This window comes from Sapajus apella, unplaced genomic scaffold, assembly GCF_009761245.1.
Source record: "Sapajus apella isolate SASKATOON/1434 unplaced genomic scaffold, GSC_monkey_1.0 scaffold53, whole genome shotgun sequence".
NCBI classification, from domain to species: domain Eukaryota; kingdom Metazoa; phylum Chordata; class Mammalia; order Primates; family Cebidae; genus Sapajus; species Sapajus apella.
Window position 1 is genome coordinate 5,219,634 of NW_022436993.1, and position 17,346 is coordinate 5,236,979.

The 17,346-nt window shown below is 39.7% G+C and overlaps 1 protein-coding gene across 2 annotated transcripts in view; it reads left to right on the top strand.

The window, feature by feature from the left end:
* Positions 1 to 17,346, top strand: part of CUNH10orf67 (chromosome unknown C10orf67 homolog) — a 118,559-nt gene that overhangs the window by 33,183 nt on the left and 68,030 nt on the right. Inside the window, exons 4-7 of one of the 2 annotated variants that reach the window (XM_032243876.1) lie at positions 1,141 to 1,296; positions 7,273 to 7,420; positions 8,574 to 8,632; positions 17,033 to 17,098. In XM_032243876.1, the coding sequence (XP_032099767.1) occupies positions 1,141 to 1,296; positions 7,273 to 7,420; positions 8,574 to 8,632; positions 17,033 to 17,098 (429 nt within the window). The remainder of the gene's footprint in view (positions 1 to 1,140; positions 1,297 to 7,272; positions 7,421 to 8,573; positions 8,633 to 17,032; positions 17,099 to 17,346) is intronic. The other variant, XM_032243877.1, reaches the window with a different exon arrangement.

Sequence of the window (17,346 nt, forward strand, 5' to 3'; positions counted from 1 at the left end):
AGGCCTCCTGCTGGACTCCTGGGCAAGCAGGACTGCTCTTCGACCATGGCTGAGTGAGCTGGAACTGGGTCAAAGGGCTACTTGGTGCTTCTCCATCAGACTGAGGTCAGCAGCCTGCATTGATGGGCTTTTTCCTGGCAGATCTCTGGGTGGACAGGACGGCTTCTAAACCAAGGCTAGGAAGGGACAGAGCTAGGTTGCAGGGCCACCCTAAGATCTGCAGTGGAATCAAGATTGGTGGGCCTGCCTTTGGGGCACTGACAGGCATAGCTTTCAGCAAGCCCCTGGGTGGGCAAGACTGCTTTCAGACTGCAGCTGAGAAGGGATGGGGCCAAGTTAAAGGACTATTTCAAGATCTGCTATGAGACTGAGGTCAGCTGACTTGTTTCTGAGGGCACAAATAGGCATGACTCCCAGCAGGTGCCTGGGCAAGCAGGCCCGGTCTCAAACTGCAGCTGAGAGTGGGTTTAGTTGAGTTACAGAGCTGATTCATGGTCCACACCTGAGACTAAGGCCCATGGGCCTGTCACCAGAAGCACAGGTTAACGTGATTCCTTCCGGATTTCTTGGCAGATGGTTATCGTGGCAGGACCAAGCCCAAACAGAGTTGTAGCCAAGTTCACAGGAGGATGAGGCCATTTTTGGGTCTGTAGCTGGGACTGTGGTCAGTGAGCCTGCCACCTAGGTGCAGCCTACCACTCAAAACAGCCCTCTTCAGTCTCGGGCTCCACCAGGGCTTTGGAATCTTCTATCCAGGGCCCAAATCTCCCCCCAGGGCACTTTTGTCCATGGATGGCAGCCCAATTCTTGTGGAGTGGAAGTTCTGTTCTTCCATCTTGCTCTTTACTATTGTAGTTTGCATGGCTGATAGTTAGAGCAACTGATCATGCTTTGTGTTTTATAGGATAATACGTGCTACATAGTGCATGATACTTTTTAGCATGTATTTCAATAAAAAGTTGCTTATTAAAATTGTATGCAAGTTATAAAAATAACATAACTTCACAAAACAGTAGCTTAAAAGATGAAATGTTTTCTATTGGTGTCTAATTTTTCCTGGGTCTTTAATTTAGTGTTAATGCCTGATTTTTAATGTCTAGTGTCTAATTAATTTTTAATGATGCTTTTTTTTGTCCACAGCAATTCTTTGAGGTAGAAGAAGAGAAGCTTTCTTTGCAAGATGCGAGTAGTGTCAAAACAAATATTTTGTTAAGAAAACTGAAAGAGAAAGAAGACATTATTAAAGAATTAAAAGAAGAACTAGACCAATATGAAGATTTTAGATTTCATAAAATGGTAAGTTTCAAGGCAAGGAATAATTAATTTTAATATATGTAAATAAAGTCATAGTTAAGAGCTTGGGTTAAGGATAAATTAAATCCAATTGATGCATTTGGGCATCTCTCCATAATATAAGCCAGTCTATTTTCTGCTCAGTGGTCTATTCTAGAAAACCCATAACAACATGAATAGGAGCAATATAATGGTTCTTAATTTTTATTTATAATGGAAATAAAATAACCTACCTCCCACTGCAAAAAATGTCCTACTCTAGAAGAGCATGGGAATGGACTTTTATTGTAACCAAAGATTCCCACCCTTCTTTGCAGTCAAGGTAGTTTGAAAGACACAAAGCTAATCTTTCCAAGCCAGAGCTTCCAAGAAGCTAACTTGGAATGGAATAACATTTAAATAAAACTATCAAGAAGAAAAATCTCAGAGGATTTTCCCCTCAGTGCTCTCTGTTGCAGTGGGAGCCAAGGACTGCTTTACTGTTGGACAAACTACTGATGGGAGCAAAAATGGAATGAGTGAGGAGGCAGAAAGAAGAACCTAAACTCATCAAGGAGGAAGTTTAAGGGCTTTGGAAAGTGGGGATCCTGAGAGCGAATTCATCTTCATCTCATCTCTGCTCCAAGCCCCCAGCTGTCTCAGGCCCAGCCATGGTTCAGAGCTGGAGAGGATTTTGTTATTAAGTTCTAAGAGCAAGAAGCTGGTTGTTTCGATTTGGAAAGGCTAACAGATGTTGGGACCCAGGAAGAATAAAGTCTATTGATTACCAATAGCAGGTATCAGATGCTTCATCGATGGCATCTCTTCTCATTCTCACAGCTCAGTTTACAGATGAAAAAGCAGAGATGGGGTGGTTAAGAAACTTCCCCATGGGCACATAGGTAGTAGGTGGTAAAGATGGTCTGTGAACCAAGGCTCACCTGAATCTAAAGTCCACTTACAGAGGGGGAGCTTTATCCTGTACAGTAAAAAATTAAAGTTTGTAGTGAATATATAACATACATATGCATATAGAAAATGTATAGATTATAATGCATAGACTATGTTATAACATATTATAATGTAACATAATACATTAATAATTATTAATAGATTAATACACATAGAAATATTGACACATGCATACAGGAAAATCTGAAAAGTTATATGCCAAAATGTTAACACTAGAAAGAGACACTTATGGGTTGCTGATGCCTTTGAATACAATCTATGGTTTATCTAAATCTCTCACTAGTACTCTTATTTAAGACTTAAAGTTTATAAGAGATAATGAATCAAATGCAAACCATTCTATAGGATCATATTTAAACTGGTTTAAATGTTTGCTTCGTTTAAGTGTTTGCTTTGTTAACCTATTAGAAATCTTTATATCTAGAAAAAAAATTGAGCACCTTCTAAGCAATACAGTGTTGTGTCAATAGCATAAATCTAATAAAATTGAATATTAATTTTTTTATATGTCTTGGACTAGGAAGCACAGTTTTTGTGTTTGCTTTTGAAAAACCTTTTCTTGGGTTTACAATTACTTTTACTTTTTGGAGAAAACAGTTTAATAGAAAAGACTAAAAGCTGTAATAGTTTGCTTTTAATCCTGCCTTGGTCAGAGACATCCAGTGTAGATGTGGCAAGGCAATTTTGATTCATTTATTTGCCATTTGTGAAATGCAACATGATACTCACCTGGCTAAGGTGGAGAGTTATGATAAGAACACCGGCTGTGCTGAATGTAAATTGCTTTGAGTTCTTTGAAGAAATATTAGTGTATCAATTCAGTTATTATAAGGAAATGCAGAAATCCTTATAACCATTGGTTTATATTCCATAAAACGTACCAAACAGACCTCCGGACTGTTGAGAGCACCCCAATTGGGTAAGACAGTTCCCTACACTCTTGACATGTTTATACCTCTAATCGTTCTCTTCAGGTGGTTACCTGGCTCAGCTGGACATTCTGGGGAAAGCATGAGGATGGGCTGTGGCTTTGTGAAGAGGGCAGCAGGTGGGAGCCACACAGGCTCATGTGTAAACAGGCTGCCCTCTGGCTTACAATGGCATCCAGAATACCCTGGTTATTCCATTGCAATTAGCCCCCAAAGAGCACATTCGAATTTCTGTAAACAATCTAAGATTTGAGGAAGGTGAGGTGATTCTGGTTAACGGGGTGTATGGATTTCTCCTAGGGATTCCAACTAAACGCAGGGCTCTGCTCTCCCCTCCTGACTGAAGGTGATGGAAAGCATACGTGTGTCCATTTCAAGAACACAGACGTGGATGCCACAAAGGCAGATCATGGCTTATATCAAATAATAAGAAACACGCTTTTTTTTTTTAAACATTCTCTAAGAACATGCTTTTCTAAAAACATGCCACTTAAGTTCTAGATGATCTTTTTTATTTGAAATTTGAGCTAATTCAACTGCCCCCTCTAGTGGTATTTTGAAAACCCCTGGGACACCAAGTCTGGAATTAGATTGGGAACACAGAATTTGAAAAAACAATTAAAAACTTCAAAGTAGCAGTGGAAGTAAGTTGAAAAAAAAAAGTGAAATAAACAAGCTTTATTTAGTTTATCTAAAGTTATCTAGTTTACTCTTAGTGATTATCAAATTACTTCAATAGCTTCATAGTTAATAAGGAGTTGTAATCTTTCTCATCTCCAGATGGGAACATCCTGAATGTTGAACTTTCCCAAGAGCAACTTCATTCAAGGGATGAAATGTTCAGGTTTTATTCGGTGGGAAATCAATGTGACTCAGCTGAATACCATTGTAGTCACTGGGTTTCCATGCTGTCCGTTGGCTAATCCTCTTGAGAATTTATAAAGAAGGTTAGCCTTTATGTCTGTCTGTCTCTCTCTGTCTCTCTCTCGCTCTGTGTGTGTGTGTGTGTGTATGTGTGTGTGCCTGTGCATGTGTTTTAATTTCAATTGCAGCTGGCATTTTGAATAGACTTTTCATTTTTTTCTTATCCCAACCCTGATGAGCCCTGTAACCATCACCCACCTACCTTCCATTGCTGAGCATATCTGCTTGTTGCTGACAGCTCTGAAACAGATGTCATTCAAGAGTGGCAGCTCTGCAGGGTTGCACTTCCCAGAGTGCCACTTTCCTGGCTGTCACTCATTGGAAAAGCACCTGCTCTTCTCTGTGACTGTCATGAAGCATGGGCTTGCATCAGAACTCTACTCCTCACCAGAAAATTGAGATGTCCAATTCAGTGGAGCCTGTGGAAGGGAAACTGCTGAGAAGGCACAGAAAGTGCTCTGAACCAGGACTTCTCAGACTTTACCGCTCACATGAATCACCTGCAGATCTTGTTAGATGCAGACTCTGACACCGTAGCCCTGGGTTGGAACCGAGGGGCTGCATTTCCAATCAGTTCCTAGGTGATGCTGAGGCTCCTGGTCTATGGACCACGTTTGAGGAGCAAGGCTCCCAAGTATACCTGTTTTCAAAAATGATTCTTCTGAGATTCAGTTTGCAATTCTGTGCATCTCGTGAATATTCACAAAAGATACAGCACATATGCCACCACCTGAAGTCCTGGTTTTTATAATGTGAAAGAAACTTGAGATTGGCAAGTTTCTTTGTAATTTAAAAATTCCAGAATGATCATGGCTCACACACAGTCTCTCTTACAGTGTGGTTTAAATGGCTACATCCAGTTAACCACCTTTTAATTGATCGCCATCCTTCCTAACCTCATTTTATTAGTGCAATTTATTTTTTTTAAGTCTCTTGGTTTAAGCAAGCAAAAACCAACAGTGTGGGCAGATGGCAGAAGGAACACCACCACAAAACCTGCCACTCAGGGTGTAACAGGACCGTAGCAGCTCAGAACGATCCCTTTGTTCATTTTGCTAATGAGTGTCCTCATTGCTGTGGGCATCTGAATAGTTAATTACTTGCAGTTCCCGCAGCTGACAGATGGTGGGGACAGAGCTAAGGGTTAACCTTGGAAGAAAAGGGGCTGTGGATTGATATGTGGAGGACAAACCCCCAGATTTAATGTGTTTTCCTTGACTCCTGCTTTCATACAAAGAGATTCTTAGAACCTGTGGTTAGGTATTAGCTGCTACCACTTGTAAATTTTACACTTCATCTGTTTAATTCAAATAGTTTTTCATTAGTTTATGAGACTCGGGTGCTCGTGTAATCCTCTGTGGATGTTCATATTCTGCCCCTGTTAGGAAAAGTATGCTTAAGCCTATTAAGGCCAGTATTGTTTGTTTCTTTCTTTCTTAAAAAAAAAAAAAAAAAGAAAGAAAAACCCTTTTAGTCTATAAATACATTCTGTGAGGGTCTCAAATTGAACAATGTGGGACAAGAAATTAATGACTGGGATTCTTCCTTTATTAAGAAAACAGTGTTGTATATTAACTACTTACTAGGTTTGTTAGTTCTCATTAGTTAAGAATGAATTGGGCTCAAATAATTTAAATGAAATGGTGAATCAAAGTCATGAAGATTTGTAATTGAGCCTAGTACAAAATTTAACAATATGTTTTAAATATTAAAAATACAAACTCTTACACACACACATGTATATACCATATGTAATTTTATTAGTAAGTTGCTTGTTTTAAAGGACTTAATAATGTACTACAAAAATTTTCAATCACTTCTTTTTCTTTAAAACTGTTACAGGGGAAAAATCTTAATAATTTAATTCCACATATCCTTAAACTTAAATGAAAGTGTAGTTCTAAAAGAAATCAGTCTATTAAAAGAAATGATTTTGTTTTTGAGAGAAGATTTTGTTCTTATTTATTGCAATAATGGAATTACTGCAAAAAGAGTAAGTTATAATTCACTTACGATGACCTTAAGTTCAAAAGCATTTTTAATGTCTATAGTAATTTTGAAACAAGGCATGTGGAATCTCCTATCTCCTTTGGATTAATATTTTGAAATTGTACAATCTGTTTAATATTATACCACAGTAAAGTATAAAGTTCTGCCCCAGCTTCCCCAATCCATTACATCTTAATTTTTTTCAGTGTGGCAGTAAAATCTAGACAACCATAAGGGAGTATATTCAGATGTTTTCAATAGCTTTGAAACAGACAAGAAGAAGACGGCAAAAAAAAAAAAAAAGAGTAGCTGTCCCAATAAGCGCGTCTATTGCGTAAGAAAAAGCCTCTCCCATAATGGACATGGCAAGAGTTAAACAAAAGACGCACATAATAAAAATGTAAATGAGTTTGCTTTACTAAAACTATAACTTTAAAGTCTTTTGTTGTAAGTTATCCTGAAACCTTCTTACAAGGTAATCACTGTTTGCATAGAGATTTAAACTGAAGTCTTCAATAGCATTAAACGCCTGCACAGACCCCGTGTGACAAGCATGCAAAGCCATGTTAATGTTCAGAATATGAATTGCCTCTGGGTGGCTCCTCCACCAAGCAGAAAACCAACTGTGTGGATATCCGTGTGCCTGATGGACTCCATGCGGCTCCCAGCCTGAAAACGTCACCACTTTGACATGTGATGTGCTCCTCATGACACTGGCAGCACTGACACTGGGAAATGCCACAAAGGCAACAAGCCCCCCTCCTTAGCCATGCACTCTGCCACCCCCTGGCGCTGCCCGTCCTGGTCCCCCCAGCCTGCCTAGTTACAGGCGGACAGCACTTCAGACACACACAGAGGGAAGTGTGGGTGGAGGGGCCCCAGCTGCCTCCCCGGACACAGCCTCCATAATGAATTGACCTGAATGATGAGGGCACACAAACAGTATGATATGCATTATTCCTGTCAATAAAATGTCCCCATGTGCTGAGGTCTTTGTACAGAATGTACTGGAGCCTTTCTTCCAGCAAGCTCTGTTTAGGCTCCTTCCTTCTTACTATTCGTATTATAAGTGTGTAATAGAATTCAGAAAATTATATGATAGCTTTTCTGTATCTGTATTGTCCTTGTCTTGCATATTTAAATCATTGGCTCCCTGCTTAGGAATATGGCATATCCCATCTTACAGGATTCTTTTGCCAAAGAAACCAGCTCTCCAAAATCAAACCTAGAAAAGGAAAATTTGGAGTACAAAGTGGAAAATGAGAGACTGCTTCAGATCATTTCAGAGCTTGAAGAAGAAATCCAGATCAATCTAAAAGAAAATTCAGGATTAGGTAACATTTTGAAATCACTTTTAAGAAAAATCTACATATTGATCACTTCATAAAGCTCATAAGTATGTTTCTCTTTTCCATACATTTGTTTGGTTATTTACATTTGAAAGATCAATTTCGTAGCCATCTTTGGTTTTCATGATGGATAGCATTTCTTGCTTGGGACGGAGGATGTGTTTGTAGTTCTACTGTGAGCATTTCATGTTAACTCAGGGTGTTGTTTTGAGCCAGATATTGGCCTTTGCAAAAATTTGCTAATCAACGCTCCATTTCACTTAGAAATATTATAAAAGATAGAAACTTTTGCTGCTTTGTTTCAGATGCTTAACTGATTATCTAAACTTGATAACATTTAAGTATTTAAGAATACATAGGGATATGCTTTGTAGAAAAAAACAGAGTTAGCCCTTCAGGAAAATATGCTACTACTTACTAGTTATTTTGATTCTTGAACAAAACTTAAATATACAATTTCATTTGTATACTTTACACCCCTTTTCTTTCATACCATAAACATTGGTGAAAGTTGTGTTTAAATCACCAAAGTTGTTAGAACATATGGAAAAGGGGAAAAAAAAATCACGAAAGTTTATTGCTTTAATGTGTTTTTTCATGTAACTGTCATTCATGTGATTATCTTCATTATATGATGTTTTCCTTAATCTACAGTATTCAAAGCAATGAGCAGGCAATATAACGAATTATAGCAAAATATCAATAAAATGAGATTAATAGTATCCCTTGGATATGAAATTCTACCATGCCAGTACGGTCTCGTTCTCTTCTGCCATGGCATAGCGAGGCTTTTTAGTTTGGGGTCGTTCTTATTAAGTCATAAACTGCCACCTGCTAAAGCTCTTTGTATTGGCTGTGACTAACAGCAAAAATGTCCATCGCTAGTATTGATGAAAAGCTTTCAGCCCTCACCACACTTGGATCTTGAACTTACTTCTTAATCCCTATCTGACCAGCCATCTGAACAGCAGGAAGAAGGCTGTGAATGTCAAGGGCAGTTGTGAAGGTCACAGTCCTGCTAGGCCTTGCGTCCACCATGCCTGTGAGTGGCCCACAGCCTGCCCTGAGGCAGGCCGTTTGAATACAGGGGCATAAGCGTGTAATTTCATGGTTGGCCTCTCTCTCCTTTTGTTTACAGAAGATGAACTTATAAGTATGAAAGAGATGGCAGAAAAGGATCACAAAACTATTCAAAAGGTACTGTAACATTTTTACGTTGTTAAATGACTCTTTTAAATGGAACTACAGGCGCAATTGGCCAAATAACACTGTGTCCGGAGTGTCTTATCACAGAGAGGAAAGTCGATTCACAGGTTTAACCTCTCCCCACTATTTGGGCAGAGTGACTAGAAGCAAATAAGGACTCCATCTTGAAAACTCATGGATGTATAGATACTTCTTTTGTTAGGGATCACTGACCATCTGCCTTATTGATTTTAAGGCACCAGGAAGTTACATGACACAGGGAAGCCTGAAGATGAGCTTGCAGTTATGGAAAAAATTATATTAAAAACAGTCTTGTTTTCAGATCAGATGCTGGTTGATGTTCATGAATGAGCTGGGTGTATGTTATCTGGTAAATATTTAGAGCAGGGAATTCTTTTGGCAGAACAAAAATCAAGCTTTCCTAGGTGGGGCTCAGTGGCTCACCCCTGTAATCCTAGCAGCTTTGGAGGCCAATGTGGGAGGATCTCCTGAGCCCAGGGGTTCAAGGCCAGCCTGGAAAACATAATGAGACCCCACCTCTATAAAAATAAAAAAAAAATTACCCAGGTGTAGCGGTGCACATCTGTAGTCCCAGCTACTCAGGAGGCTGAAGTAGGAGAATTCCTTAGGCTCAGAAGTTCAGGGCTGCAGTGAGCTAGAATTGCACCACTGTACTCCAGCCTAGACAACATATTGAGACCCTGTCTCAACCACACATACACATACATCACCAACCCTCACAACAAGAAGATTTCCTAGTGCATTGAATTGAATGCAGCAGGATCTCAGCAATTCCTGCTCTCCCTGCACATGTAGGGCTCCCTGTTCTGTTCTCGTTTATCCATAAACCTCCCTCTTGTGGCTCTCAATTACCTTTCTGTTATGGTCAATCTTCCCTTCCCTGCTGGAGGCTCCACGAAGGTGGAAACTGCACTATCTGGTCTCTTAGTGGGGAGTACGGTGAAAAATATGCACTGAAAAATATTCCAAGAGATTAATAGAATAAGAATGCATTTACAGTGCATATAATTTATATATAAACAGATTCACATCCCCAAATTATTCCAAATAAGCATAAATGTCTTCCAGTAACTGAACCAAGCACCCATTTTTAAGTTAAAATGAATTCAAGTTAGACAAAATTAAGAATTCTGTTCCTCAGTTGCACTGGCCACATTTGAAGAGCTCAACCACCACATGTGCCTAAGTTTAGGTTCAGATTTCAACCAGGTCTGATATTGCTGTTCAAGATATTCTTTTTATTTATTTTTTAAAAATATTTGTCCTGGCCGGTCGTGGCGGTTCACGCCTGTAGTCCCAGCACTTTGGGAGGCCGAGGCAGGCGAATCACGAGTTCAAGAGATGGAGACCATTCTGGCCAACATGGTGAAACCCGATCTCTACTAAAAAATACAAAAATTAGCTGGCATGGTGGCACACACCTGTAGTCCCAGCTACTCGTGAGGCTGAGACAGGAAAATTGGTTGAACCCGGGAGGCAGAGGTTGCAGTGAGCTGAGATTGTGCCACTGCACTCCAGCCTGGTGCCTGGTGACAGCACAAGACTCTGTCTCAAAAAATATATATAGTTGTCCTTTATTTCTTTTAAAAAAAATGGGATACATGTGCAGAACGTGCAGGTTTGTTACATAGGTATACATGTGCCAAGGTGGTTTGCTGCACCTATTGACCCATCCTCTAAGTTCCCTCCCCTCACCCCCCACGCCCCAACAGGCCCTGGTGTGTGTTGTTCCCCAATCTGTGTCCATGTATTCTCAATGTTCAACTCCCACTTATGAGTGAGAACATGTGGTGTTTGGTTTTCTGTTCCTTATTTGTTGAGGATGACAGCTTCCCGTTTCATCTATGTCCCTACAAAGACAGGATCTCATTCCTTTTTATGGCTGCATAGTATTCCATGGTGTATATGTATCACGTTTTCTTTATCAAGTCTATCACTGTTGGGCATTTGGGTTGGTTCCATGTCTTTGCTACCATGGATAATGCTTCATTAAACATATGTGTGCATGTATCCTGATGGTAGAATGATTTATATTCCTTTGTGTATGTATCCTGTAATAGGATTGCTGGGTCAAATGATATTTCTGCTTCTAGATCCTTGAGAATTGCCTTCATGGAACCTCCAGTAGGGCAGGGAAGATTGACCATACTATCTTCCACAATGGTTGAATTAATTTGCATTCCCACCAACAATGTAAAAGTGCTCCTATTTCACTACAGCCTCACTGTCATGTATTGTTTCCTGACTTTTTAATGATCGCCATTCTGACTGGTGTGAGATAGGGTCTCATTGTGGTTTTTGATTTGCGTTTCTCTGATAACCAGTGATATTGAGCTTTTTTTCACGTTTGTTGGCCAAGTAAATGTTTTCTTTAGAGAAGTGTCTGTTCATATCCTTTGCCCACTTTTTTTTTTTTTGTTTTTTTTGGGACGGAGTTTCGCTCGTTACCCAGGCTGGAGTGCAATGGCGCGATCTCGGCTCACCGCAACCTCCACCTCCTGGGTTCAGGCAATTCTCCTGCCTCAGCCTCCTGAGTAGCTGGGATTACAGGCACGTGCCACCATGCCCAGCTAATTTTTTTTGTATTTTTAGTAGAGACGGGGTTTCACCATGTTGACCAGGATGGTCTCAATCTCTTGACCTCGTGATCCACCCGCCTCGGCCTCCCAAAGTGCTGGGATTACAGGCTTGAGCCACCGCGCCCGGCCAGAAGGAAGACGCCCACTTTTTGATGGGATTGTTAGTTTCTTTCTTGTAAACTTGTTTAAGTTCCTTGTAGATTCTGGATATTAGACCTTTGTCAGATGGGTAGATTGCAAAGATTTTCTCACATTCTGTAGGTTACCTGTTCACTCTGATGATAGTTTCTTTTGCTGTGCAGAAGCTCTTTAGTTTAATTAGAGCCCATTTGTCATTTTTGGCTTTTGTTGCCATTGCTTTTGGTGTTTTAGTCATGAAGTTTTTGCCCACCCATATGTCCTGAATGGTATTGCCTAGGTTTTCTTCTAGGGTCTTTATGGTTTTGAGTTTTACATTTATGTGTTGAGTTAATTTTTGTCTAAGGTGTAAGAAAGGGGTCCAGTTTCAGTTTTGTGCATATGGCTAGCCAGTTCTCCCAGCACCATTTACTGAATAGGCGATCCTTCTCCGTTGCTTGTTTTTGCCAGGAGATAGTTGCTTCGACTATCTTTGTCGAAGATCAGATAGTTGTATATGTGTGGTGTTATTTATGAGTTCTCTGTTCTGCTTCATTGGTCTATATGTCTGTTTTGGTACCAGTATCATGCTGTTTTGGTTACTGTAGCCTTGTAGTATAGTTTGAAATCAGGTATTGTGATGCCTCCAGCTTTTTTCTTTTTTGCTTACAATTGTCTTAGCTATACAGGGTCTTCTTTGATTCCATATGAAATTTTAAATAGTTTTTTTCTAATTCTGTGAAGAATGTCAATGGTAGTTTGATGGGAATAGTGCTGAATCTATAAATTACTTTGAGCAGTATGGCTATTTTCATGATATTGATTCTTCCTATCCATGAAGATGGAATGTTTTTCCATTTGTTTTTGTCCTCTTTTATTCCCTCATTCAAGATATTCTTAGGTTTTAGATAAAACTACTTCTAAGAAGTATTTTTCAAAGAAATGGTTACCCTGATGGGTCAGAGGTGAGAGATGTTTCTCTGATAACGGAATCCCTCACAGGTTTTCACAAGGGGGGTTAATTTTCTGGGGCTTCACCCTATTTGCAATGATGATAATGTGAATTCCATGTAACCTTCTTGGCATCAACCTCTAAGGTCAGAAATGAAATCTCAGCCTTCTAGTTTCACTTAATAACCAATCAGGGAACCATCACCAGTCTTTTCCTTCCTTTTTTCTTCCTTCCTTTCCCTTTCCTCTTCCCCTTTGCCTTCCCCTTCCTTCCTTCCCTCAGTCTCACTCAGTCCCCAAGGGGGAGTGCTGTGGTGCAATCATATCCCACTTGCAGTCTCAAGCATCCAGGGTCAAGCAATCCTTCCATCTCAGCTCTCAGAGTAGCTGGGACTAAAGAGGAGTACCACCACACTTGGCTAGTTTTTTATTTTTTGTTTTTGTAGAAACAGGGTCTCACTATATTGCCTAGGCTGGTTTCAAACTCCTGGCCTCACCTGATCGTCCTACCTTGTCCTCCCAAAGTGTTAGGATTGCAGGTGTGAGCCACTGCACTGGGCCCGATTCTTTACTGAAAATGTTCCTCAAGCTCTTCAGTCTGTACTACCACTGGTAGAAACGAGTAGGATGCACTTCCTGCTTTCTATAAGAAGTCCAATAACAAAGCAAAGAAAAAAATTCTCACTTGTAAGCCACCAATTGATGGCTGGCTATACCCCCTGAGAGTTTAACTATTTCAGTTAAGTGCTGCCTCAGCTTTCTAGATCTGCACTGTGCCATGATGGCCTCTGGTCACATGTGGCTATTGAGCACTTGAAATGTAGCCAGTGCAGCTGAGGAACTAAGTTTTAATAATTTAATTCCAAATTATTTAAATTCAAATTTAAAAACTTATACTTGTTTTAGTTCTTGGAAAGCCTTTTCATCTATTTTTGTTAACTTGGATATGTGGCTCTACTTTTTCATTTGTAAATTTTATGAAATCTGAATACAAATAAAGTTTTTCCAGTGAAAACTTAGCTCCCCAATTGAGATGTGCTGTAAGTGAAAAATACACACTGGATTTCAAGGACTTGGTATAAAAAATGTAAAATGTCTCACTAATAATTTTTTACATTGATTATATATTGAAATGATAATATTTTGAATATATAAGGATAAGAAAAACACGTTATTAAAATTGCTTTTACCTTTTGCCTTTTTAACATGGCTACTATAAAATTCAAAATTATATATGTAACTCACATTATGTTTCTATCTGATAGCTCCATTATATATAATGTAATTTATATGTCATATAATGTAACATATAACATATCTAATGTGATATATATTACATTATATTTAATGTAATATATATAACATATGATATAGTATAGCAGACTTCTAATCTGCTTATCTTTTTAATTCTTTCTCTTCTTTTTTTCCTTACATGCACTGGAACTTATGATAGACATTGAGTATAGGAATATTTTGGTACTGAGCAGAAAGAATCTAGAACCCTGGATTCCTGTTCCATTTCTGCCCCTAATTCCCCTGGGGCCAGTGCCTGTCTCTCTTCTTCCTGTTTTTCCCAGGCATGCCATGTGGACTCAATGAGATAATGAATGTCGGCGTGCTTTGTCAACTGGGAAGCAGTTCAGATGTTGCTGAACAAATGACAGCTGATATTTGCTCGGTTTTTTCCCCAATATCCTGCCCTAAATCAATTAGTTCAGCAGTGTTTATTAGTTGCCTTTAAGTGCTAGGCACTGTGCTACTGCTAGAAAAAAATAAAATGCATGTATACACATATGGTCCCTTCTGGGGACGGGGTGAAGTCTATAGGGATAGACCAAAGCCATAGGGTAGTGGGATAGGGACTATAAGAGAAGTGTGTGCTAGAGAAGAGATACCCAGCTTCATCTGGAAGGTTCTAGAAAAGCTTCACAAGCAGTTTCACAACCTTTCTCACACTCTTTTATTGAGGCTCACTGGAACTGCTTGTTTTGGGTTTTTTTGCTTGTGTGCCTGTTTGTTTATTTGGGGTTTTTTAAAGATAGGGTCTTGCTGTGTTGCCTAGGATGGAGTACAGTGGCATGACCATGGCTCACTGCAGCCTTGACCTCCTGGGCTCAAGCAGTTCTCCCACGTCAGTGTCCTGAGTAGCTGGGACTACAGGCATACACCACACCTGCCTAATTTTTTTTTTTTTTATTTTGTGTGCATGTGTGGAGATTGTCCCTCACTATGTTGCTTAGACTGGTCTCGAACTCCTGGGCTTAAGGTATCTTCCCACCTCAGCCTCCCTAAATGCTGAGATCATACGCCTGAGCCACCGTGCTGGGCTTTGGAGCTGATTTTTCCAGGCAAGCAAGAGAGTAGAAGAGCTAGGTACAGAGTATAAAGACATAAAGCCTGACATAGGTTTGTGGAATCTTGCTTATGACTGTGTGTGGCTCGAGAATGCAGTAGGAGTCTGTTGAGACTATATGGGAAGAATCTGCAGTGGGGCAGAAAGAGAGGACAGGCCAGGACTGTGGGGAAGGGAGCATAAACAGGATATGGAACAATGGAAAGGAGCAACTCAGAAGACTTCAGATAACCACGTGTCCCCCCTGGCTTTTTTTTTTAAAGCCCTGGGTGCACTTAAAAAAAGGCTGAAATGGGACTGAATTTGAGGAGGCTGACCTCTTGCCGTCGATCTGAGCTAAATATGGTCAGTTATAGAACTCATAGCTTTTGTGTTTTAATTCTAGGAATCAAATGCCATCTGTATCTGTGTCTGTCTTTCAGCTGCTGCCACAATAGAATCTGTTCTCATGAATTTAACTCAGGGAAGGAGGCAGACCCAGAGTCAGAGAGCACGGTACGGGTGAGATAGCGTCGGGACGCAGAGAAGCAGAGTTTGCTGTGCGGCACCCAGGAGGCACACCCAGCCAGCGCTGTATGGGATCAGGGAAGGTTGGAGGAAGGCTACTGCATTGGCCCTGAGAAGAGCAGTTAGAGATAGCTAGGAAAGGGATGCGGGAGAGTTGGGATGGGTATTCTGAGTACCACGCAAAAGCACCTTGTATAGGAAAGGGTGTGTGGTTTGCTGTAGCTGAAGCGCACATGAGAACAAGGCATGGCAAAGGGCACAGGACTGTGGCAGAAGATTATTGTTCATGCAGACAGGTTTGAATAACCTTCTGAGTGCATTGGAGAGCCCTGAACACTGTGGGAGGATCAGATTTGTGTTTCAGAGAGAAAATGAATGAGAGGGAGGAAAGCCCAGAACCAGGTCCAGTGAAGGCATTGCTTGGATAAACCAGGTAAACAGTGAAGTAATGAAACAAGAACAGTGACACTGAGGTGTTTATTAAATTAACACAGACATGAATTAATTACATTGAATGCATATCAAAATGAAAGGTTGAACTCTACCAGCCTATAACACACACCGACAGCAACTGATCAGTGTAAAAACTGAGGCACAAGGGGACAAGGGCCCTGCAGTGCGTGGGGTCTTTGTGGTTTTTTTTTAAACTTTTAATTTTTGTGGGTACCTGGTAGGTATATATATTTATGGGGTATATGAAATATTTTGATACAGGCATACAGTATGAATGATCACATGAGGGTAAGTAGGGTATCCATCGCCTCAAGCATTTATCCTTTGTATTACAAACAATCCATTTATGCTCTTTTAGTTATTTTTAAATGTACAATTATTATTAACTATAGCTGCCCTGTTGTGCCATCAAATACTAGGTCTCATTCATTCTTTCTAGCCATTTTTTTGTACCATTAACCATCCCTACTACCCCACTCCTCACAACCCTTCCCAGCGTCTGGAAACCATGTTTCTATTCTCTATCTCCATGAGTTCAATTGTTTTAATTTCTAGCTCACACAAATAAATGGTTTGTTTGTTTGTTTGTTTGGAGATAGGGTCTTGTTCTAGGCTGGAGTGCAGTGGTGCGACCATAGCTCATGGCAGCCTTAAATTCCTGGGCTCAAGCAATCCTCCTACTTCAGCCTCCGAAGTAGCTTGGATTATAGGCATTCACCATCATGCCCAGCTAATTTTTGTATTTTTAGTAGAAATGGGGTTTCACCATGTGGATCAAGCTGGTCTTGAACTCTTGACTTCAGGTGATCCACCTGCCTCAGCCTTCCAAAGTGCTGGAATTACAGGTGTGAGCCACTGTGCCCGGCGTAAAAAAAAAAAAAAATTTATGGAGACCCGATCTCACTGTTTAAGACCAGGTTGGTCTCAAACTCTTGGCCTCAAGAAGTCCTCCTGCCTCAACCTTTCAAAGCACTGGGATTACAGGTGTGAGGCACTGTACTCAGCCCAGTGTGTGCTTCTGATGGCTATTTTCAATTGGCATAAATGTGGTTTGATATGCACATATATAGAGCACAAACCCTAAAATAAGAGATGGGTCATATAAAGCATTTAGCAAAATTGTTCTTTTTGATAGAATAGGACTTGCTTTATTGTGATGTTACATTTTGATGGCATGGGGTGAAGAAAGGTATAAATAAATTGGTATTTTTCTGTGTATATTTTACTTGCTTATATAATAATTGTGTAATATATTACAAGATGATAATTCTTCAAAATTTAATATTCTTTTGATCAGATTGAGATCCATTTTTCTCATATTAAAATATGTTTCACTGAATTCTTTTAAGGAGGGATTTCAGGTGTTCCATTCTTATCTTTAATCAAAATGTAATTTCTTCTCTATTTCAGTTAATGAATAGTAGAGACAGATTAAGAGAAGAGCTTGATTATGAAAAATCATTAGTTCAAGATATGGTAAGATGATTTACATTATTTCCTACAAATTTGAATTCAGGAACTTAATTTAACAATGAAAGTTTTATAAACTTTGTGATCGTTTCCTGTGAATGACTCATTTCACCTTTATCAAAAATCTAAGTACAGGCATAATTATAAACATTTGTAAATGGCCATTTTAAAGAAAGCAGTTAGAGTAGTGCAGCAGTAAATATGCTTACTAGAGTCTTGTGTAAGAAATAGTATTATCATTTAAACCCATGTAT